Genomic DNA, 25,830 nt, shown 5'->3' on the forward strand with positions numbered 1-25,830 from the left:
TGTAATGAAGTCCGAGTCGGCCGGAGGCGCAGGATCCCAGCCAAACTCAGATTTTTTTTAAAAGCGTCAGTCATGAACAAGGCAAAACCATGCCTTGTAAATGAGTGCCACTTTAAAAAAAAACATCCGGCCGGGAACCCACACTGCCGGCCAACTCGGACTTCATTACATCCGGCCCCGAGTGTTATATAATCATGCATACACATACTACATAATCATTAGGAAAGTTGTTCACCATCTACATACATTTGAGTTTTATACTGTATCTATAAAAAACATGAATAAATGTAGATCTCTTACCACAACTGACTGCAGCAATACACAACAATCGTAGAGATTTCCATTTCCCAATATCTTTACTTTCAATATCCAGAACTTGAATTGGCTTCTGTATGATTTAAGACAAAATCAGACCATGTGCAATGTGATTAGTAAAAATACTTTGTGTATGTACAAGTATAAATAAAAAAAACCCCAAACACAATTGTTTGGATGAGTAGATGGTTTTTTTTTTTAACTCTTGCAAACACAACATAAAAAATTGGATTTTATTTTGCCATTCAATGGTTAATGAGTGTTTGCAATTGGAAACGGTCATGCAAAAAGCTCAGGACTGTAAAATAATAGTCAGTATGCTAGTCAGTATGTGGTAATTGCATCCATTTTATATCTTTTTGCAGGGGGAATTCAGATAATAATGGGTGCACGATGGAGCAATTCAATTATTTTGGGTGACCATTAATTATCACACTTGGCGTTCCCAAAAGCATTGGGTTTAGCCAGTCAGTCAATGGAACTGTGAAGTCCTGAATTAAATACATTTATGGTTCCATTAATAGTAAGAAAACAAAAATGTGCTGTTATGAGTACAATGTACATTTAACTGGTAGAATACATTGGTACATCTATACATCAATCAGAATACAAATTGTAATCACGCCCATTTCAATATAAAATTGTGCGTTCCTTACACCTTCCCCCTTATGACAGCTACTAGAATAGTGGCATCTACACGGTGCAATTCTGGTGTGATATGGGCTGCTGTCATCCCCGCCTGGACAGACTGTCGCAATTTACATGGTGCACGCCTTTTCAGTGCTGAATGGTAAAGTTATACTGTTGAAGTATCAGACTCCCCCGGAGCAGTATATTGTTGTCACTGGAGACCCTATGTAACCAACGTGATGGGTGGTGATCTGTAATTATGGTAAAATCATGTCCAGATAGATAGGACTGTAGCTTCTGGAGGGCCCAGACTATGGCAAGGTACTCCTTCTCAATGGTTGCATAAGCTACCTCATGTGGAAGCAGCTTTCATCTTAAAAACATAATGGGGTGTTCTCCCCCTTGGTCATCAACCTGACTGAGCACAGCCTCCAGCCCAAAGTTAGATGTGTCCATTTGCACTATGAACCTACATTTACAATCAGGTGCCTGCAGCACCGGTGCTTCAGACAGCTATGTCTTTAATATGTGGAAGGCTTGCTCACAATCTTCCGTCCAGTTTATCAATTGGGGAAACTGCTTTTTTGTGAGAACTGTCAGGGTCTTAGCAATTTGCACTGTACTGTGGTACAAACTTGGAATAATACCCTGCAGTCCACAAAAAAGACTTGACCTGTTTCTAGGTACCAGGGTTAGTCCAGGCAGCAATAGCTTCCACCTTCCCTGGCTCAGGGCGGAGAGTACCCCCACCTACTCTGTGCCCCAGGTACTGTACCTCACGCATGCTCAGCTGGGACTTCTCTGATTTAATGGTCAAGCCGGCCCCAGTGATCTGCTTTAACACATCATCCAAATGGATCAAATGCTCCTCCTATGTCTGACTGAACACTGCAATGTCATCCAAGTAAGCAACAGCATGCCCCTCTCGGCCCTCCAGCAGGTCATTAACCAGACGCTGGAACGAAGCCGATGCATTTTCTATCCCAAATTCATACAAGCCAAAAGGGGTGATAAATGCAGACCGTTCGCGGGCCTCAGGTGACAATGGGATTTGCCAGTACCTGTGGCTGAGATCCATAATGGTGACATAGCGCGCTGAAGCCAGCTGGCTTAACAGGTTGTCCATCCTGGACATGGGGTATGCATCAAATACCATGGTTTAATTTAACCTCCCATAGTCAATGCACAACCGGGTGCCCCCCCCCCACTACGGGCACAGCCCAGAAACTGCAGTACTTCTGGATCACCCCTAGCCTTAATATTTCATCCACTTCCTTCCACATTGACTGTAAAACCTCTAGGGTGCTTTGGTATACTGGCTGTCTCAGGTGTGTTTGGTTACCTGTGTCTACATCAGGGGTGGGCAATTATTTCAGCTGAGGGGCCACTTGACATTTCCTGTCAGTATCCGAGGGCCACACACAAAATAGCAGCTCCCCCCACTTGCCAAAAATATAGGGACGTGGCTTCATGTGGAAGGAGTGTGGACAAAAAATAATACAGATTCGTATTAGGCTGCACAATAGTCTCCATTATTCAAATTGCGCCACTTACACACATTACAGCAGGTAGAGCTCCCTTTTACACAGTACGGAAGGTACCCTTTTACACATTAACATTTTATTTAGGATAATTAAGCAAATTATCCAGTGTCTTATGGCCCCTGGGGAAAGGTGTGACACAGTGATAGGACACGGGGAGTGTGACACAGTGACAGAACACGAGGGGTCACAGATAAGAGTCGGCACACACACAGTCCAGTCTCCGGGGGCAGCCAGCATCTTCGGGGAAGCTGGACATGCCCCCGAAGCGAAAGAGAAAAGACCCACCAGGCCACGCCCCTTTCAAATTAAGCCGCACCCCCTTTTGGGCACCACACTGCTTGAGCAGGGGGGGGGTGTAATAGTACCGAGTGCGCTCCAGGTGTCACCACACCCCGTGACGCCTCTGGGCGACACGGTGACAGAACACGGTGGGGTTGACAGTGACAGAACACCATGGGTGTGACACAGTGACAGAACATTGGGGGGTGACACAGTGACAGAACACGGTGGGGGTGACAGGGTGACAGCACACGGTGGGGGTGACAGCACACGGTGGGGGTGACACGGTGGGTGTGACAGAACACGGTGACAGAACACGGGGGGGGTGACACGGTGACAGAACACGGGGGGGTGACACGGTGACAGAACACGGGGGGGTGACACGGTGACAGAACACGGGGGGGTGACAGTGACAGAACACGGGGGGGGGTGACAGTGACAGAACATGGGGGGGGTGACACGGTGACAGAACACGGGGGGGTGACACGGTGACAGAACACGGGGGTGTGACATGGTGACAGAACACGGGGGGGTGACACGGTGACAGAACATGGGGGGTGTGACACAGTGACAGAACACGGGGGGGGTGACACGGTGACAGAACACGGGGGTAACACGGTGACAGAACATGGGGGGTGACACAGTGACAGAACACGGGGGGGGTGTGTGACACGGTGACAGAACACAGGAGGGTTGTACAGCGACAGCTAAAGATCTCTCCCCCAACCTAAAAACAGTCTGACGCCACTGTCCGCACACACAAATACACACACACTCTCACATATATATATATATATATATATATATATACACACACACACACACACACTTTCTCTCACTCACTTTTCCCATTAACTTACTGATCTGGCTGGCAGTGGCAGGAAGGATGGATCTGCAGCAGTCTGGCTCTTGTCCGTGTAGCCCCGCCCCCTGAGTTCCCGTGTAGCCCCGCCCCTTCATCGGCACGTAGCCCCGCCCCCTTTTCGGCTGAACACAGCCGTTGTCACTGGGGAGTCTGGAGGAGGAGGCTGCTACAACGCAGCAGCAGCAGCAGGGGAGAGAGGCACCGCTGGCAGCTTGGAGGTACTGCAGTGCAGAGCAATGACAAGCAGCTCAGCTGGTCGGGCCGCTTGTCATTGCTTGCTGGTGGGAGGCAGTGGGCCGGGCAGGATCGGTTTGCGGGCCGCATCCGGCCCGCGGGCCGTATTTTGCCCACCCCTAGTCTACATGGTATGTGACTAGGTGCTTTTTTCCCTGGATTCCCTGTGAAGCAGGCCTGGTAGAGGTGCAGAGTGTCAGACAGCTGACTTCACTACACCTCTGTCAACAATTCTCCATACTGGGCATCTGTCATGGTTTGGTTTCTGGTCCTCCTCTGGGAGGCTGCAAACTGCCAGCACACATGTGTCCCTGCTCTGGTAGGCCTTGAGCATATTTATGTGATATACTCTATGTCTTTTCCTGCCTTCACCTCTGGCAATGACATAGTTCACATCATTGATGCACTAGACTACCGTGTACGGGCCTTCCCATGCAGCTTGCAGTTTGTTCTGCCTCATTGGAAATAGTAGCAAGACCTTCTGTCTCACATCAGATCTGCGCTCCCGGGCATTCCGGTCATACCAGCATTTCTGCCTGGTTTGTGCAGCTTTAAGGTTGCTCTGAGCCAACCCCATCAATGTCTGCATCCTGTCCCTGAACTACATAACATAGTCTCAGGGGTAGCTAGCTTCCCTTCCCAGTCCTCTCGGATCAGATCCAAGGGACCACGCACCCTGAGCCCATAAAGAGTTCAACGAGATAGTAGCCTGAAGATTCTTGCGGGACCTCACAGTATGCAAAGAGGAGGTGCGGCAGGAATCACTCCCAATCCCTTCCCTGGGACTCCACAAATGTATGGAGCATTTGTTTCAGGTCGGCATTAAAACTCTCTTCCAATCAATTCCCCGAGGGATGATAAGGAGAAGTGATCAGGTGATCCTCGTGCATCCTCTTGCAGAGGCTCTGCTTGAGGCTGGACATGAACTGCGGGCTCTGGTCTGTCGACATCTTCTTGGGGAACCCTACCCGAGAGAATACCACTACCTTGTCTATCTTATCTGCCCTAATTGATGAGAGGGCCACAGCCTCTGAGAAATGGGTGGTGTAATCTACCACAGTTAAAATGTATACCTTTACTGAACTACTGGGAATTGCAAGGGACCCCACAATATCTACAGCCACCCATTCAAATGGTTCCAACATCACAGGGAGGGGAATGAGGGGAACCTTCCCCACATTTCTATCTTTCCCAACTAACTGGCAGGTACTGTATGGCAGGACCGACAGTACATGGCTACGTCATCCAGCATACTTGGCTAGTAAAAATTCTGCTGTCATGTCCTGGGTCCCTGTGTACTCAGCTGGTGGTTTCTGGGATGAGATTACAGGATCAGATTGCCACACTAAACTAGGAGGACGAATATAAGCCTTTCTCATATGTCGTTAGAACCGACTGTTGGCGAGACCTGCCCAGAGGTGCGGAGTCTAACCCACTGGAAGGTTTTCACCAGTGACCCCCTCCAATGGGGATTTGGGTTTTGCTGCATCCAATAGGCAGGTTGGGGACCCCTGGACAGTTACTCAGAAATAGCTGAGGAATCCTACATAGAAATAACTAGTGGCAGACTGAATAATGAGAGAGCCTCTGATGAAATTGAAGCACTAAAGTACTCAATACTTGGTAACTGGAGTACTGTCAGGGCCGAGTGTTTTTGTGAATCCGTTAACCCTGGACCAACCAAAGGTGTAGGTGCTGGGGTATGATGAAAGCAGGGAGGATGAAGAAAGTTCTGTTTCATATATTTATTAAAGGCAAAATTCCAGTAAGGAGTTAAATGACAAATTATTAATCACCATATATATATATACAGTGGGGATTGAAAGTTTGGGCACCCCAGGCAAAAATTCATGTTAATCTACAAAAAGAAGCCAAGGAAAGATGGAAAAATCTCCAAAAGGCATCAAATTACAGATTAGACATTCTTATAACATGTCAAAAAAAGTTTGATATTATTTCCATCATTTACACTTTCAAAAGAACAGAAAACAAAAAATGGCGTCTGCAAAAGTCTGGACACCCTGCAGAGTTAATACCTTGTACTGCCCCCTTTGGACAGTTGAGACCTGGCAGTGTCATGGATTGTTCTCAATCATCGTCTGGAAAGACCAGATGATGTCAATCTCAAAGGTTTTAAAAGCCCAGACTCATCTGACCTTGCTCCAACAATCAGCACCATGGGTTCCTCTAAGCAGTTGTGTAGAACACTGAAACTGAGAATAGTTGATGCTCACAAAGCAGGAGAAGGCTATAAGAAGATAGCAAAGCATTATCAGATGCCCATATCCTCTGTTCGGAATGTAATTTAGAAATGGCAGTCATCAGGAACAGTGGAAGTTAAAGCAAGATCTGGAAGACCAAGAAAAATATCAGACAGAACAGCTCGCAGGATTGTGAGAAAAGCAAGTCAAAATCCACGTTTGACTGCACGATCCCTCCAGGAAGATCTGGCAGACACTGGAGTTGTGGTACACTATTCCACTATAAAGAGATACTTGTACAAATATGGTCTTCATGGAAGAGTCATCAGAAGAAAACCTCTTCTACATCCTCAACACAAAAATCAGCGTTTGAAGTTTGCAAATGAACATATAGACAAGCCTGATGCATTTTGGAATAAAGTTCTGTGGACCGATGAGGTTAAAATCAAACTTTTTGGCCGGAATGAGCAAAGGTATGTTTGGAGAAGGAAGGGCACAGAATTTAATGAAAATAACCTCTGTCCAACTGTTAAGAATGGGGGTGGATCAATCATGCTTTGGGGTTGTATTGCAGCCAGTGGCACAGGGAACATTTCACGAGTAGAAGGAAAAATGGATTCAATAAGATTCCAGCAAATTTTGGACGCTAACTTGATGCCATCTGTGAAAAAGCTGAAGTTAAAAAAAGGCTGGCTTCTACAAATGGATAATGATCCTAAACACACCTCAAAATCCATGGTGGATTACATCAAGAGGCGTAAACTGAAGTTTTTGCCATGGCCTTCACAATCTCCTGACCTCAACATAATTGAAAATCTATGGATAGACCTTAAAAGAGCAGTGCGTCACAGACAGCCCAGGAATCTCAAAGAACTGGAAGACTTTTGTAAGGAAGAATGGGCGAAGATACCTCAAACAAGAATTGTAAGACTCTTAGCTGGCTACAAAAAGCGTTTACAAGCTGTGATACTTGCCAAAGGGGGCAGTACAAGGTATTAACTCTGCAGGGTGCCCAAACTTTTGCAGACGCCATTTTTTGTTTTCTGTTCTTTTGAAAGTGTAAATGATGAAAATAAAATCAAACTTTTTTTGACATGTTATAAGAATGTCTAATCTGTAATTTGATACCTTTTGGAGATTTTTCCATGTTTTCTTGGCTTCTTTTTGCACATTAAAATTAATTTTTGCCTGGGGTGCCCAAACTTTCAATCCCCACTGTATACTGACGAATTGCAATGAATGGTATAATGATAAGCAGGAAGTCTTAAAGATGCATTGCAGAAATGTTAATTTAACAGAGTTTTTAAACAGGCTTGTGAATGAATGACGAATTGTCCAAATGAAGCAGTGATTGGTGCCAAACTGTAAGGAGTGTTAACTGGATATTGCAGACATAAATGAACAACTGTAGAGACTTGTACTGAAGCTTAAAGATTAAACTGGAAGACTGAAGAATTGTCCTTGATTGCAGCAACAATGAAAATACAATACTGAATGGAATACTTGCAAGTTGTGAAGATAAAACAGCACTGTGAAACTGCAGCAGATGACAATGGTGATGAATGGGTTAAGCTGAGATCTGATTAAACGAGCACCTGAGTTTAGTAGAATCTTCCAAAGGCTATGTGATCGAAGCAGGCAGACAGGGTAACCTCTCAAAAGACTCTGGAAATCCACTTGTTGCAACTGGGAGAGCAATTGACTGACAGCACAGCAGGGAGCTGGTGGAGCTTTTGCAGTGAAAGGCTGCAGGCAGACCTCTGGGAGTGGAGGCGATATCTGGACCACTGGAATCACACGGAAATCCATGGAGAGAGCACAGAGCTAGGTCATAGAGTAGACACAACAAAGCACAAGCTCAGAGTAACATAATCCCAGCCTACTTAAAGGCAGCCCAAGCACGGGATTGGCTAACACTTACCCGCAGGTGTTTCACAAGTGCTCTCAGGTGCTCATTTGGTCTCCAACATGGCTGCCTCCTATACTACAGAAACACAGCGGTGTCTTTGGCCATTTGGTCCCCGCACTCTCAGCTCCCAGAACCTGCATCACCTCTACCACTGACCACGCCGCATCCCCAGACGGCCGCACAGCACCGCGAGCAACCGCGCTGGCAATGGATGAACCCCAGAACCCGCAGAGGTGAGTGATCGGTTTGTGACAAGAACTATAAAAAACACTAGTAGAAACAAAGATGTTAAACTGAAGGCACACGGTACTTGAGTACAGGAGAACTTGAAAACACTTGAAGAAATGAATGATGCTTAACCGATGGCACTCGGTGCTTGAGAACTCATGATCTTGAAAACACTCAGAGATGTCCGATGGTAATCGGCACTGGAGAACATGTAGAGATGTCCGATGTTAATTGGCACTGGAGAGCACGTAGAGAAGTTCGATAGTAGTCGGCACTGGAGAACATGTTGAGAAGCACTAAGTGATAAACATGTAGGAATGCTCTGAAAAACATGTGAAGACATAGAGTGGAGCCTGGAACCTAGAGCAGCAATACACAGCAGCTTGCACTGTAGGAAGTAGAGATGTGCGGTGAGCACTTTTTGTGTTTTGATATAGGTTCTGGTTCCATGCTCGTGTTTTGGATCTGGATTGGTTTTACCAAAACCACCCTTTCGGGTTTTGGTTTTGGATCTGGATGATTTTTAAAAACAAACAAACATAAAAACAGCTAAAATCATTTTGTGGGTAATTTTGATTCAACGGTATTACTAACCCCAATAATATTAATTTCCACTCATTTCCAGTCTATTCTGAACACCTCACAATATTGTTTTTAGACCAAAAGGTTGCACCGAGGTGGCTGTATGACTAAGCTAAGTGACACAAATGTGCGGCACCAACACCTGGCCCATCTAGGAGTGGCACTGCAGTGGCAGACAGGATGGCACTTAAAAAAATAGGCCCCAAACAGCACATCATGCAAAGAAGTAAAAGAGGTGCAATGAGGTAGCTGTATGAATAAGCTAAGCAACACAAGTGTGCAGCACAAACACCTGGCCCATCTAGGGTTAGCACTGCAGTCCCACTGCACTAATGGCGGATACCGGACGCACGTCTACCACCAACATAGCTGTCAAGGCCTCAGTTATCCGCTTTGCAACAGGATGACTGCTGTCATATTTCATCTTCCTCGCAAAAGACTGTTGGACAGTCATTTGCTTAGTTGAAGTAGTACAAGTGGTCTGCCGACTTCCCCTCTGGGATGACGATCGACTCCCAGCAGCAAAAACAGCAGCGGCAGCAGTAGGAGGAAGTGGTTCTTGATCTTTCCCTATTTTATCCTCCAAATTTTTGTTCTTCATTATTTTTGTGGAGTTATATAACAAAATGCAGCAAAGGAGAGAGTACCTCTACGCCACACAGGGCAAACCCTGTGAAAATTATTTGGATTAAATATTAATAACCCGTTTATTTGGAGTAAATAATATACAGCACAGGACAGAACCACTGAATTTATATGGCAGCACCACTGGACATATACGGCAGTATTACTGGATTTATACGGCATTACAACTGGACATATACAGCAGTATCACTGGACATATACAGCAGTACCACTGGACTGGATTTACACGCCAGTACCACTGGACAGATACGGCAGTATCACTAGAATTATATGGCAGTACCACTGGAATTATACGGCAGTATCACTGGACTGGATTTATGCGCCAGTGCCACTGGAATTATACAGTAGTATCACTGGAATTATACGGCACTATCACTGGAATTATACGGCAGTACCACTAGACATATACGGCAGTACCACTAGACATATATGGCAATATCACTGGAGTGGATTTATATGCCAGTACCACTGGATTTATAAGGCAGTACCACTGGAAATATACAGCAATATCACTGGAATTATATGGCAGTACCACTGGAATTACATGGCAGTACCACTGAAAATAGACAGCAGTATCACTGGAATTATATGGCAGTACCACTGGAATTATACGGCAGTATTACTGGACTGGATTTAAATGCCAGTACCACTGGATTTATACGGCAGTACCACTGGAAATATACAGCAGTATCACTGGAATTATATGGCAGTACCACTGGAATTATACAGCAGTATTACTGGACTGGATTTATGCGCCAGTACCACTGGAATTATACGGCGGTATCACTTGAATTATATGGCAGTACCACTGGACATATATGGCAATATCACTGGACTGGATTTATATGCCAATACCACTGGATTTATACGGCAGTACCACTGGACATATACAGCAGTATCACTGGAATTATATGGCAGTACCACTGGACATATACGGCAGTATCACTGGACTGGATTAATACGCCAGTACCACTGGATTTATATGGCTGTACCACTGGACCTATACGGCAGTATCACTGGAATTATATGACAGTACCACTGGACATATACGGCAGTACCACTGGAATTACATGGCAGTACCACTGGACATATATGGCAGTATCACTGGACTGGATTTATACGCCAGTACCACTGGATTTATATGGCAGTACCATTGGACATATACAGCAGTATCACTGGACATATACGGCAGTATCACTGGACATATAGCAGCAGAGGACACCCCCACTGTGACTGGACTGATGCAGCACAAGACACCACCACTGGGCTGGACTTATACAGCAGCACTGGACATATGGCAGCAGAGAACACCACCACTGTGACTGGACTGATGAAGCATAAGACACTACACTGGATTGAGCAGCAGAGGACGGCACTGGAATCGCCACCCCACTTTCCCTCCCACACAGACACTGAGGATGGAGACACGTCCTCTCGTTATACTCTCCAATGCCGGAGTGAAAATTGTGACAACACGCGGCTCCTTATATGGAGTCCAAACACTGCGAGTATCCAACAGCGGGATGATGACATTTTGCCTCATTCTGGTTTTTGAGTCAGGCGGGAAAACCCAAGCCAGACTCGGGTCCAGGCTCGGGTAGTGAAGTTCAGGAGGGTTTGGTTCTCAGGGAACCGAACCCACTCATCTCTAGTAGGAAAACATTGTACAGGCCCATTCCTGTTCCCAGAAGACCTGTTTAATAGTCTTAGGTAAGCTGCCATTGGAGGAAGGAGTCAACTGAGGATACTAGCACTCCTATTAATAAACAGTCCGTTCAGCTGACCAGGGAATGTGGCTTCTGGAAGCAATGCACAGAGAGACCTAAATGCTGTACGCAGGATCTTGCCAGCTCTTACACAGAGGAATCCACACACAGGTGGTTTAATCAGAAGTGACCAACACAACACATGCTGCAGCTGAAAGCTGAGAACTGCATGGCACCTTGCTGGACTGAGAGAAATCCCTGCAGATCATGAGGTAAGCTTCAGAGAACACTAGTGCATGCATGAATTAGTCCTGTATCCTGAAAGTACCCCCCTCTTCAAGGGTGGACTCTGGACGCCCATCTTGAACCTTAGGGAATTCTTGAAACATAAACAAAAATTCATACGGAAGAGTAGAACTTAAGACCTCTATCGATGTTTCTTTTACTTTCTGGAACATCTGTATTGGACCAGAAAAGGTGGAACCTTTCCTTGAGAGAATCCATGACTAGGAAGGACAGTTCCTTCTAAAATGTATCTTGAATTGTTGAGAAATTCACTTTTGAAATCTGAGTCCCAGCCTAAAGTGAGCATTGGAATCTTCTCTTTTGAAATGACGGTATCAGTGTCAACATGCACTTCAGACTTGGGACTAAGTGAAGGGTCAGGAGTGGACTCAAAAGAAGTGTAGCGCATTCTTAAGTTAATAGACTGTTTCCTTTGAACTGTTTTTGGTTTTGTCATACTCTTAGTAGTCATGTAAACACTAATGCATTGGTTTACAAAAGTATTCTCTTGTTCCAAAAGTGATGGATCAAAGAAAGGAGCATTAGATGACCTAACAGTAGACTGTGTGAAGGATGGACACAAAGAGTTAGTACTGCCAAAAGAACTGTTGTTCAATGAAGACAGAGAGGTGTATGCAAGTTTCACATCCGAAGTTTTAGGGCTTTGTAAAAACTTTGCAATATTTCTTTTCTTGTTGACTTTGAAATCTTCAATACTCTGATTTTGCTTAGGAAGCGGTGCTGCCGAGAGATTTGTTAGGACACTCAGATGATTTTAGACAGGATTTGCTCCAAGGCTTTGCTTTGGAGCAAATTTCTGTTGTACTGCTTTAATTAAGGCAGGGAGATTGTCTAAAATCGGATCCTTGGATTCAGAGGTGTCACTCACCTCTGTAACACCCGGTGCGGCAGCGAGGGGAAATGGGGTGGGGCTTCACAGGAATGGGTGGGGCGTAAATAGAGGGGCGGGGCTCCGAGGGCGGCACCCATTTTTAGCCCATTGAAGGCACAAAAAGGGGGTGGGGATTTGTGGAGGGGGCGGGGCCTTGCTTCCCAACACCCATTTTTTTTGTCACTGGGGGGTGTGGGAGGTGAGGGCTGACTCCCAGGGGTGCTGTCCCTGCAGTGCTGGCTCCTACACTGTGACAGGAGCTGAGTGCTGCACATAATATAACAGTGCAGCACTCGGCTCCTGTCACTGTGCAGGAGCCGGCATTTTGGTGTCACCCCTTGGCGTGTGACACTCGGGAGCGCACCGCACCCCCTTGTGACGCCACTGCTTGGATTCTATGAGAGGGTTAGCCCATTCCAGAGCTTTTCCTCTAAAATACAGAAGAAAATATTTCACTGGCAGGAGTTATAGTCATGGAAGATGTCGACTCAATATCTAAGTTATTGGCGTATTATGTCACCAAGCTGAGATAAATCTCTATCAAAATACGAAGGTGATGCTGAAGTATCGAGTGATTGCTCAGAAGACTGGGAATCATTTGATGTCTCAGAAGACAGAGTGGGGCACAAAGGAACTTATACTCTTGCAGCAACCTCTGTTCCCAGAGGGGTCACTAGTGGGTCAGCGGTGGTGCGATGGAGGAAATGAGGAGGCTGAAGTAAGTTCCTGCGCATGTGCGCAATTTATATTTATTGAGTACACACAGGAAATATAAGTAACTGGAGCAATGTAAATGTAAACACATGATTCAGCATGGAAGCTGATAGAGTCTCTGAAATAAACAGTCACTTAGAGATAGTTCAGTTTGGGTACCGATGGTAACTGGGAGCAACCGATGATCGGCCTGGGAATTAATGGAGACTTGGAGCAGATGACGATCAGCCTGGGAACCGATGATGAACAGGAACAGATGACTATCGACCTGGGAACCAGTGATGAACAGGAACAGATGACTATCGGCCTGGGAACCGATGATGAACAGGAACAGATGACTATCAGTCTGGGAACCGATGATGAACAGGAACAGATGACTATTGGCCTAGGAGCAGATGGTGAACAGGAACAGATGACTATCGGCCTGGGAACCGATGATGAACAGGAACAGATGACTATCAGTCTGGGAACTGATGATGAACAGGAACAGATGACTATTGGCCTAGGAGCAGATGGTGAACAGGAACAGATGACTATCGGCCTGGGAACCGATGGTGAACAGGAACAGATGACTATCGGCCTGGGTACCGATGGTAACAACTTGGAATAAACGATGGTCGGCCTGGAAGCCGATGATGACTTGAAACGGAGCTTTACACAGATACTTGGCAATATCAATGATCAATTTAAAGTGAGAAAGACAGACAAAAAAACTATGGCCCTCATTCCGAGTTGATCGCACCAAGCAACTTTTTGCTGCTGGTGCGATCAACTAATCTCCGCCTATGGGGGAGTGTATTTTAGCACAGCAGAGCTGCGATCGCTTGTGCAGCCCTGCTATACTAAAAAAGTTTCACTCCAAACAAGACCAGCTCTGGACATACTTACCCTGTGCGACAGATCCAGCGATGATGGGCACAGCTTTGACGTCAGACATCCGCCCTCCGTTCGCCTGGACATGCCTGCGTTTTCCCTACCACTCCCCGAAAATGGCCTCAAACGGACAGGTGACGCCCCGGAACGCCTTCCTGAAGTCAATCTTCTTGCGGTTGCCGCTGCGACCACTTTCTCCGCTGTCAGTGTCGTTGCCCGGTGACGGTTGTCACTGGGCAATGATGCTCGTGCGCAATGCGCACGCCGCGCATGTGCATTCTAGACCCGGTCACACCGCTGCGAGGAAGTGCAGCATGCAATCTGGTCGGAATGAGGGCCTATGTGATATCTTTAACTGACAATCTCTGTAGTAAAGCAGAAATGGTATACTTGCCCCCAAATCATCACACACCACCCTCATTTTAACACTCTCTCATCTGGTTGACAGTTACACTGGCTGAAGCGATTCGCCTCTCCCAGTACACCAATTACTGTCACAACAGAAAGCAGAAGTGTTCACACTCTCATTTGGAAAAGACACAGTTTGTATAAAGTACAAAAAGCAAAAGTGTTTCTCCTATTCTTGAATTAACTGCCCACAACCATACTATCCTGAATACGCCCGATACCGTCCGATATCGGAAGGTAAGCAGGTAAGGCCTGGTCAGTACCTGGATGGGAGACCACCTGGGAATACTAGGTGTCGTGGGCAAATTTTCAAGAAACAAACTTCCCATATATAGTACCATATGGTCTATCTTTAGATCCTGCTCTGGTAAGAAAGTGACTCGAGTGCTATAAACACATGAAATTGAAGTGTAAAGAATTGGTGTGCTGAAATTCTATCAGAGAGGATCCACACCTCTGATTAACCTGTGTGGATAAAAAATGTGGGATTTTATATGCTAACAACCTCTTATTATATATTATATATTGTAATTTACAGTAATGATTGCATAGTGCATCTGCACCCATTTCTTCTCCCGTATTACCATAAAATCTCAGCAGATAGCACCTCTCATTACAACCACTAGGGTATGCAGTCTAGACCCCATTTCCTCTGTATAGTCTATACTATGTGTATAAATACACACCTGAAGTCTGAGATTACTTCATCCTTGACTAGCACCCCTCCCCCACCTTCCCAACTGGTTTTAAGCAGGGACCTACATCTCAGGGCCGGCTCCAGGCCTACTGACACCCTGAGCGAGAAAATGTCAAAGCACCCCCACCCCCCTATGCGCGCGCTGAAGGCGCGCTCCTGGGGAAATGGGCGTGGCCTCCTGGAAAAGTGGGTGTGGCCTCACAACTTCATATTATCACACTACAAATAAATATATTTTCATACCCTCTCTACGCACACAATTAGCAGCCTTACACATAACATAGTAGTGTTCCTTACACACAATGTCTCCAGTATAGTGCCAGATAAACATAATGTCTACAGTAGCGCAGTGCCAGCTATACATGACATGCCCCACAGCCAGCTACACATGGCATGCCCCGCAGCAGTGCCAGCTACACATGACATGCCCCGCAGCAGTGCCAGCTACACATGACATGCCCTGCAGCAGTGCCAGGTCCACATGACATGCCCCCCAGCAGTGCCAGCTACACCTGATATGCCCCCCACCAGTGCCAGCTACACATGATATGCCCCATAGCAGGCCCGGTACACATGCCCCACAGTGCCAGATATGCCCCCAGTGCCAGATACACATGCTCCACAGTGCCAGATATGCCCCCAGTGCCAGATATACCTGCCCCACAGTGCCAGATATGCCCCCAGTGCCAGATACACCTGCCGCACAGTGTCAGATATGCCCCTAGTGCCAGATACACCTGCCCACAGTGCCAGATACATCTGCCCCACAGTGCCAGATACACCTGCCCAACATTGCCAAATACACCTGCCCCACAGTGCCAGATACACCTGCCCCACAGTGCCAGATATGCCCACAGTGCAAGATACACCTGACCGACAGTGCCAGATATGCCCACAGTGCCAGATACACCTGCCCCACAGTGGCAGATATGCCCCCAGTGCCAGATACACATGCCCCCGCAGTGTCAGATATGCCCCTAGTGCCAGATACACATGCCCCGCAGTGCCAGATATGCCCCCAGTGCCAGATACACATGCCCCACAGTGCCAGATATGCCCACCAGTGCCAGAAACACCTGCCCCACAGTGCCAGATATGCCTCCAGTGCCAGATACACCCCCAGTGCCAGATACACCTGGCTCACTGTGCCAGATATGCCCCCAATGCAAAGATACACATGCCCCACAGTGCCAGATACACCTGCCCCACAGTACCAGATATGCCCCCAGTGCCAGATACACCTGTCCCACAGTGTCAGATATGTCCCCAGTGCCAGATACACCTGCCTCACAGTGCCAGATATGCCCCCAGTGCAAAGATACACATGCCCAACAGTGCCAGATACACCTGCCCCACAGTGCCAGATACACCTGCCCCACAGTGCCAGATATGGCCCCAGTCCCAGAAACACATGTCCCCACACAGTGTCCCCCCCCGCCCCAAAGTGCTGCTCACCGCGCTGCTGCTTCCGATGGTCCTCTTGGGCTCTTGGGCGGGGAGGAGGCGGCGGCGGCTGCTGCTCCTGTGCTGTGAGGACGGGGAGGAGAGCGCAGCGTGCGCCTCTCCTTCCCCTCAGTCTCCGGCGGGTAGGCGGCTGGGCACACTAAATTAAACAAACTCAGTGCGCGCTATGCGCGCTGACTGCTGGCTGGGAGTGGGACTTAGAGGCGGGCCGGGGACGGAGCTGGAGCCACACACAGACACAGGACCAGGCTCCATGCTCCAATATGGCGATGCCAGCATGTGGCGCCCATTAAGGGTGGCACCCTGCGCGGCCGCTCTATTGGAACATGCCTGGAGCTGGCCCTGCTACATCTGACTGCACATCAATGATTCAGGCGTAATACAAAGTAAGTCCTATTATTTTCATATAGTGTCAGTCTATTTGGGGGTAAGCATTGGGACGTGGGGTCCCCTGAACTGTTCTGTCTGGGGCACTCCGGGGCATCACACCCTAACACTTATAGTCACAATTTTTTCACTACTTCCTATGTGTGTTATTTTAGCCATGTATATCTTTTTCACCCACTTTATATTTAATTTTAAAACACTTTCTACACTCAGTGCCAGCTATACATGACATGCCCCGCAGCCAGCTACACATGGCATGCCCCGCAGCAGTGCCAGCTACACATGACATGCCCCGCAGCAGTGCCAGCTACACATGACATGCCCCGCAGCAGTGCCAGGTCCACATGACATGCCGCCCAGCAGTGCCAGCTACACCTGATATGCCCCCCACCAGTGCCAGCTACACATGATATGCCCCATAGCAGGCCCGGTACACATGCCCCACAGTGCCAGATATGCCCCCAGTGCCAGATACACATGCTCCACAGTGCCAGATATGCCCCCAGTGCCAGATATACCAGCCCCACAGTGCCAGATATGCCCCCAGTGCCAGATACACCTGCCGCACAGTGCCAGATATGCCCCCAGTGCCAGATACACCTGCCCCACAGTGCCAGATACACCTGCCCCACAGTGCCAGATACACTTGCCCAACAGTGCCAAATACACCTGCCCCACAGTGCCAGATACACCTGCCCCACAGTGCCAGATATGCCCACAGTGCCAGATACACCTGCCCCACAGTGCTAGATATGCCCCCCAGTGCCAGATACACATGCCCCGCAGTGTCAGATATGCCCCCAGTGCCAGATACGCCCCCAGTGCCAGATACACCTGGCTCACCGTGCCAGATATGCCCCCAGTGCAAAGATACACATGCCCCACAGTGCCAGATATGCCCCCAGTGCCAGATACACATGCCCCACAGTGCCAGATATGCCCCCAGTGCCAGATATGCCCCCCAGTGCCAGATACACCTGCCCCACAGTGCCAGATATGCCCCCAGTGCCAGATACACCTGTCCCACAGTGTCAGATATGCCCCCAGTGCCAGATACACATGCCCCACAGTGCCAGATACACCTGCCCCACAGTGCCAGATATGCCCCCAGTGCCAGATACACCTGCCCCAGTGTCAGATATGCCCCCAGTGCCAGATACACCTGCCTCACTGTGCCAGATATGCCCCCAGTGCCAGATATGCCCCCAGTGCAAAGATACACATGCCCCACAGTGCCAGATATGCCCCCAGTGCCAGATACACATGCCCCCATAGTGCCAGATATGCCCCACAGTGCCAGATACACCTGCCCACAGTGCCAGATATGCCCCACAGTGCCAGATACACCTGCCCCACAGTGCCAGATATGCCCCCAGTGCCAGATACACCTGCCCCACAGTGTCAGATATGCCCCCAGTGCCAGATACACCTGCCTCACAGTGCCAGATATGCCCCCAGTGCAAAGATACACCTGCCCCACAATGCCAGATACACCTGCCCTACAGTGCCAGATACACCTGCCCCACAGTGCCAGATATGGCCCCAGTCCCAGAAACACATGTCCCAACACAGTGTCTCCCCCCCCCCCCCCCCAAAGTGCTGCTCACCGCGCTGCTGCTTCCGATGGTCCTCTTGGGCTCTTGGGCGGGGAGGAGGTGGCGGCGGCTGCTGCTCCTGTGCTGTGAGGACGGGGAGGAGAGCGCAGCGTGCGCCTCTCCTTCCCCTCAGTCTCCGGCGGGTGGGCGGCTGGGCACACTAAATTAAACAAACTCAGTGCGCGCTATGCGGCGCCAGCGGCGCGCACTGAGTAGTTTTGCATAGTCCCGCCCCCAGCACAGAGTCAGACACTGACTGCTGGCTGGGAGTGGGACTCAGAGGCGGGCCGGGGACGGAGCTGGAGCCACACACAGACACAGGACCAGGCTCCAGGCTCCAATATGGCGATGCCAGCGTGCGGCGCCCATTAAGGGTGGCACCCTCTCGGCCGCTCTATTGGAACATGCCTGGAGCTGGCCCTGCTACATCTGACTGCACATCAATGATTCAGGCGTAATACAAAGTAAGTCCTATTATTTTCATATAGTGTCAGTCTATTTGGGGGTAAGCATTGGGACGTGGGGTCCCCTGAACTGTTCTGTCTGGGGCACCACACCCTAACACTTATAGTCACAATTTTTTCACTACCTCCTATATGTGTTATTTTAGCCATGTATATCTTTTTCACCCACTTTATATTTAATTTTAAAACACTTTCTACACTCAGTAACTACCTATGCTTATCCTATACTTTATTACACCTCACGATTTTCTACTAGTGTGATGCCTTGGGGGTTCATGGCTGGGCTGATTTGCGGGTACCCTGCACCCCAATGTGTACCCCAAAGTGTTAGGGACTTGCTCAATAGAGGTAACCTCGACGCGGTGGGCAAGCCCATATCATTGGTCAATTATATGCTAACAACCTCTTATTATATATTATAATTTACAGTAATGATTGCATAGTGCATCTGCACCCATTTCTTCCCCTGTATTACCATAAAATCTCAGCAGATATCACCTCTCATTACAACCACTAGGGTGTGCAGTCTAGACCCATTTCCTCTGTATAGTCTATACTATGTGTATAAATACACACCTGAAGTCTGAAATTACTTCATCCTTGACTAGCACCTCTCCCCCACCTTCCTAACTGGTTTTAAGCAGGGACCTACATCTGACTGCACATCAATGATTCAGGCGTAATACAAAGTAAGTCTTATTATTTTCATATAGTGTCAGTTTATTTGGGGGTAAGCATTGGACCATGGGGTCCCCTGAACTGTTCTGTCTGGGGCACTCCGGGGCATCACACCCTAACACTTATAGTCACTATTTTTTAACTACCTCCTATGTGTGTTATTTTATTCATGTATATTTTTTTCACCCACTTTATATCTAATTTGAAAACACTTTCTACACTCAGTAACTACCTATGCTTATCCTATACTTTATTACACCTCACAATTTTCTACTAGTGTGATGCCTTGGGGGGTTCATTGCTGGGCTGATTTGGGGGTGCCCTGAACCCTAATGTGAACCCCAAAGTGTTAGGAACTTGCTCGATAGAGGTGACCTCGACGCGGTGGGCAAGCCCATATCATTGGCCAATTATATGCTAACAACCTCTTATTATATATTATATATTGTAATTTATAGTAATGATTGCATAGTGCATCTGCACCCATTTCTTCCCCTGTATTACCATAAAATCTCAGCAGATAGCACCTCTCATTACAACCACTAGGGTGTGCAGTCTAGACCCATTTCCTCTGTGTAGCCCGAGAACTGAAGTCAGGAACCATGTTTAAGAAGGGCAAATGTATCTTGATATAAAGTGCCAGAGCCCATGAGTCCCGATTCAATTAAAGTTAAATGATATAGTAATACCGTTCAGACTTATATCATTAGATGGAGCCATAAGGGTATATTTTCATGGATAAATCTCAGATTAGAGGAAAATAATAACAGTAAAAATATATTGATGGAATATAATAAGAGTAAAAATATAATGAGGGAATAATTATTATATCGTTCCGTGTGTACAGGCTAGATCGTTCACTAGGTGCGCTTCCGTGGGTAAACGTCAAAATTGTTGATAGACTGTGCAGCAAAGTCAATTACGGCTAGATCGTTTGTGATCGTTCACTGTCTACACAGTGTGTATGAACGATGAACGATTTTGGCTAGATGATGTCATCTAGCCACAAAGAAAATATTTAAATTTGGAGCCAAGAACCATCTAGGCAAGATCTTTGAAAGATTTGGCTAGATCTTTCCATGTGTACATTCTAGATCGTTGAGTCGGGAGCAGGGAGCTGAGAGTGAAGTCTTTCAATCTTTAGGTCTTTCCGTGTGTTATCAGCTTTAGGGCTGATTAGCATCTTGTCTCCGAAGTTCTGTGGCTATAATATTATTATATTAGCCAGATATTAGCATACATGAGGGAGAACAACTCTTGCAGCAAATTGAAAAGGCTCGGGGACATCCTAGTGATTGGGGATTTTAATTATCCTGATATAAATTGGAGTAACGATTCATGTGTTAAAGCTAGGCACAACAAGTTCTTAAATACATTAAATGATCACTACTTGTCTTAACTAGTCGAGGACCCAACTAGAGGTAAAACTACTCTGGACCTAGTAGTTACTAATAAGGTGGACATTATATCAAACACTAAAGTTGTGGGGTCTTTGGGTAACAATGATCACTATATGATCACATTCGACATCAGTTTCAAGAAACATAGCTATAAGGGTTCAATCAAAACATTTAACTTTAGGAAGGCTAACTTCAGTATGCTGAGATGTGCACTAAACAACATTGACTGGGAAGTATTGTTTCATAGCAAGAACACTTTGAAAATGTGGGATGCTTTAAAAGGGTAGATAGCAATATTCACAAATTTATTCCCATGGGCAGTAAACGCAGGAGTACCAAACTCAAACCGATGTGGCTTAATAAGAAAGTCAAGGAAGAAATGGATAAAAAGAAGTGTGCTTTGAAAGCATTTAAATCTAATGGAAAGGAGGAGTCATTACAGTAGTACAAGGAATGCAAAAAAAGAAGCAAAAAAGCAATAAGAGTAGCTAAAATTGAAAACGAAAAGCAAATCGCTATATAGAGTAAAACTAATCCTATTTTTTTTTTAAACATAAACAGTAAAAGGTTAAATAAGAAGAACATAGGTCCAATAAAAGATGAATTTGGAGTATTGATAAATGATGACGAAATAAAAGCGGAAATACTGAACAAATTTTTTTCATCAGTGTTCACCAGAGAAGAAGTGATGGTGGGAGTAGTGCATAACGATAGTGACAGCAATGATTTATGGTTAGATACTTGTTTAAGTGAAGAAGTAGACCGGGAGAGACTAAGCAAAATTAATATGAATAAATCACCAGGCCCTGATGGACTTCACCCGCTGGTTCTTATGGAGCTTAGGTCACAACTAGCAAGACCCCTATACTTGATTTTCAATAGTTAAATTAGATCAGGCATGGTACCAAAGGATTGGCGTATAGCTGAGGTAGTGCCATTATTTAAAAAGGGGTCTAAAAATGATCAGGGTAACTACAGACCGGTTAGTTTGACATCTATAGTGGGGAAAATATTGGAAGGAATTCTAAGGGATACAGTAGCATACAGGAGTATCTGCAGACCACTAAGATTATTAGCAAGAACCAGCATGGGTTTGTGAGGGACAGATCATGTCAAACTAACTTAGTTAGCTGCTGCCATGAGGAAGTGAGCGACAATCTCGACCAGGTAAAAGCAGTGGATGTGGACTACTTAGATTTTGCAAAAGCCTTTGATACAGTGCCTCACAGGAGATTGATCATCAAATGAAAGGAGCTTGGCCTAGGAAAAACTGTTTGTACATGGATAAGAAACTGGCTGAATAACAGGGTACAGTGAGTAGTGGTCAACGGGAAGTCCTCAAGCTGGGCACCAGTAGTTAGTGGAATACCACAAGGGTTCGTACTCAGGCCACTACTGTTCAACATATTTATCAATGACCTCGAAATAGGCCTGAAAAGTACAGTGTCAATCTTTGTAAATGATACTAAACTGTGTAGAGTAATTAATTCAGAAATAGATGTGAATTTTCTACAGAATGACTTATCTAAACTTGAAATCTAGGTGTCTAAATGGAGAATGAGGTTCAATATAGAAAAATTCTAAGTTATGCATTTCAGGACTAAAAACAAACCTGTATCCTACATATTAAATGGGAGAAGTCTAGGGGTACCTGTATTGGAAAAAGATTTGGGGGCACTCATTGATAATATGCTTAATAACCGTATACAATGTCAAAGTGCAGTAAAGAAGGCAAGTAAGGTGCTAGCGTACATAAAACGAGGAATTGAGACAAGGGATGAGAGTGTAATCATGCCATTGTACAAATCATTGGTACGTCCGCACCTGGAATATTGTGTTCAATTTTGGGCACCACATTTAAAAAAAGATATCGGTGAACTCGAAAGGGTTCAAAGGTGAGCTACTAAATTGATTAAAGGGCTAGAGGGACTGGATTACGAGGAAAGGCTAACTAGATTGAATATGTATACACTGAAAAGAAGCGTCTAAGAGGAGACTTTATTAATATCTTCAAATATGTAAAGGAACATTACAAAGAGTTATCAGAGTAATTGTTTATTAAAAGAATTCTGTATAGGACACAAGGGCACTCGCTGAGGCTAGAGGAGAGAAAATTTTGTACGCAATGTAGGAAAGGGTTCTTCACTGTTAGGGCAATAAGGATTTGAAATTTCCCTGCCAGAGAAGGTGGTAATGGCGGACTCTGTAAACGCATTTAAAAACGGATTGGATAAATTTCTGATTGAAAAAGATATCCAAGGTTATAACATTTAAAATATTGACATTGATAATCCGGGTGGAACATGATTTATAGTTGTTAACTAGACATAAAACATTACTTCAGCAGATACATTATAATGAACTCAGCTTAATACAGAATACAGGTTGAACACGATGGGCATTTTGCCTCTATTCAACCTCACTTGCTATGTTACTATGGGGGTCATTCCGAGTTGATCGCTCACTGCCGATTTTCGTAGTGCAGCGATTAAGTAAAAAAATGGCAAAAATGCGCATGCGCATGGTACGCAGCGCGCATGCGCTAAGTACTTTCACACAAAACTTTGTACATTTACACAACCTCGAGCAACGTTTTTTCATCGCTCGAGTGATCGTAGTGTGATTGACAGGAAGTGGGTGTTTCTGGGCGGAAACTGGCCATTTTCAGGGAGTGTGCTAACAAACGCAGGCGTGCCAGGTAAAAACGCAGGAGTGGCTGGAGAAACGGGGGAGTGGCTGGCCGAACGCAGGGCGTGTTTGTGACGTCAAACCAGGAACTAAACGGACTGAGGTGATCGCAGTCTAGGAGTAGGTCTGGAGCTACTCAGAAACTGCAGCAAATTATTTAGTAGCATGGCGAGCGCAAATTCGCTGCGATCGCCACGCTGCGGGCATGGTGGGGCGCTATGCTATTTATTCTCCCTCCAGGGGGGTCGTGGACCCCCACGAGAGAGAAAAACTGTCGGTATACCGACTGTCGGGATTCCGGCACCGGTATACTGTGCGCCGGGATCCCGACTGTCGTCAACCTGAAGACCACCCCTCCTAAGATATTAGTCACGTCCAAGTCAAACATAAAATTTGTTAGTATTCCATATATAGCATTTACCCACTTGGGTGGTCATTCCGAGTTGTTCGCTTGTTGCCGTTTTTCGCAACGAATCGATTAGGTGGAAAATGTGCATGCGCATGCGTTCAGTAATTTAACACAAAACTTTGGAGATTTGCACAAGCTCGAGCGATGTTTTTTCATCGATCGAGTGGTCGTAGTGTGATTGACAGGAAGTGGGAGTTTCTGGGCGAAAACTGGCCGTTTTCAGGGAGTGTGCTGAAAAACGCAGGCGTTCCAGGTAAAAACGCAGGAGTGGCTGGAGAAACGGGGGAGTGGCTGGCCGAACGCAGGGCGTGTTTGTGACGTCAAACCAGGAACTAAACGGACTGAGGTGATCGCAGTCTAGGAGTAGGTCTGGAGCTACTCAGAAACTGCAGCAAATTATTTAGTAGCAGTTCTGCTAACCTTTCGTTAGCAATTCTGCTAAGCTAAGATACACTCCCAGAGGGCGGAAGCCTAGCGTTTGCAATGCTGCTAAAAGCAGCTAGCGAGCGAACAACTCGGAATGAGGGCCTATGTTACTATATAATTAAATACCAGCAGATCAATTAAATTTCTACCATTTGACATGTAAAGACATTTAACTGGTATAATACATTGGTACATTGATACATCAATCAGATAATACAAATTTTTATCATGCTCATTCCGATATAAAATTGTGCATTCCTTACACTGTCCATCCAGATGAATTGATTTACCTTGGAAAATCATCTACGATATCCAGACTTTTTAGCATAACTACCGCTAAGAGCACTATTACCCATGAGAACAGTGCATTTTCTTTTATGTTTAGCAATCCAATATTATTTACTAGAATACTGACACAAATCTTAGTATCATAATTGTTCAAAATAAATCCGAAACCAGCTTGACCTAAATTACGCAATTTAATTTAATAAAAATATAATGTCTAAAATATTGTGTAATAATACATCAGCTGTGCGCCACATTCCCGATGTGTAAAAAATATTGGTGCTTTAGGACGTTAATGTGACAACGCGCAGGTCCCGAAGTAAAGACGTGCGCTTCACCGCTACAATGGTTGGAGCGCACGGGACAATCCGGAAGTGACGTTGTGCGTTCCACCGTTGTTATGGGAGGAACGCACGAAGATTCAGATAATGCGCAGGTCCGGAAGTACAGACGTGCGCTCCACCGCTACTATCGATGGAGCGCACGGGACAACTCGGAAGTGACGCTGTGCGTTCCACCGCTGTTATGGGTGGAACGCACGGCAGTACACAAGAAGATAACCTGTTTATCCTTGTTCAATCTCCTCTCTGGGCTTAATTAAATAAGAAATGGGGGAATCAGTGAAAATGCCCAGTGAGGCTGCCCCGATCCTAACTAATACCAAGGGTACACCGTGGAAACAATTGGAATGAAAGGCGGAAGTAGTAGTATATTTAATTAGGTCATATGATCATTAACCTTTCAGACATAAACATCTGTAGAATTAGCTTGATCCATATATATAGATATCAGGCCTCATACTGGTTTAATATTGGTAAAATGTCATATAATTGACTCATCAGATTTAACCTATCAGCAGAAGGAGGAAGTGATGTAAACTCCCTAGGGGTATAAATAGGCCTCAGAAATCTCTTTCAAATCTCTTGCCACACAGGAAAGGAGGCAGCAACACAGGTCCTGAATCTCTTATTGTAAGTACTTCTGATGCTCTTTAATAGGTTAATATCAAATTGTGCTTTTAGTATAA

The 25,830-nt window shown here is 46.1% G+C and overlaps 1 protein-coding gene and 1 pseudogene across 1 annotated transcript in view; one reads left to right on the forward strand and one right to left on the reverse strand.

Moving 5' to 3' along the window:
- Positions 1 to 25,830, reverse strand: part of LOC134957991 (E-selectin-like) — a 357,129-nt gene that overhangs the window by 258,426 nt on the left and 72,873 nt on the right. The window contains exon 2 of the mRNA XM_063940282.1: positions 301 to 388. Coding sequence (XP_063796352.1) covers positions 301 to 388 — 88 coding nt within the window. The remainder of the gene's footprint in view (positions 1 to 300; positions 389 to 25,830) is intronic.
- LOC134962584 (5S ribosomal RNA) lies at positions 14,497 to 14,614 on the forward strand (annotated as a pseudogene).

This window comes from Pseudophryne corroboree, chromosome 9 (assembly GCF_028390025.1).
Source record: "Pseudophryne corroboree isolate aPseCor3 chromosome 9, aPseCor3.hap2, whole genome shotgun sequence".
NCBI classification, from domain to species: Eukaryota; Metazoa; Chordata; class Amphibia; order Anura; family Myobatrachidae; genus Pseudophryne; species Pseudophryne corroboree.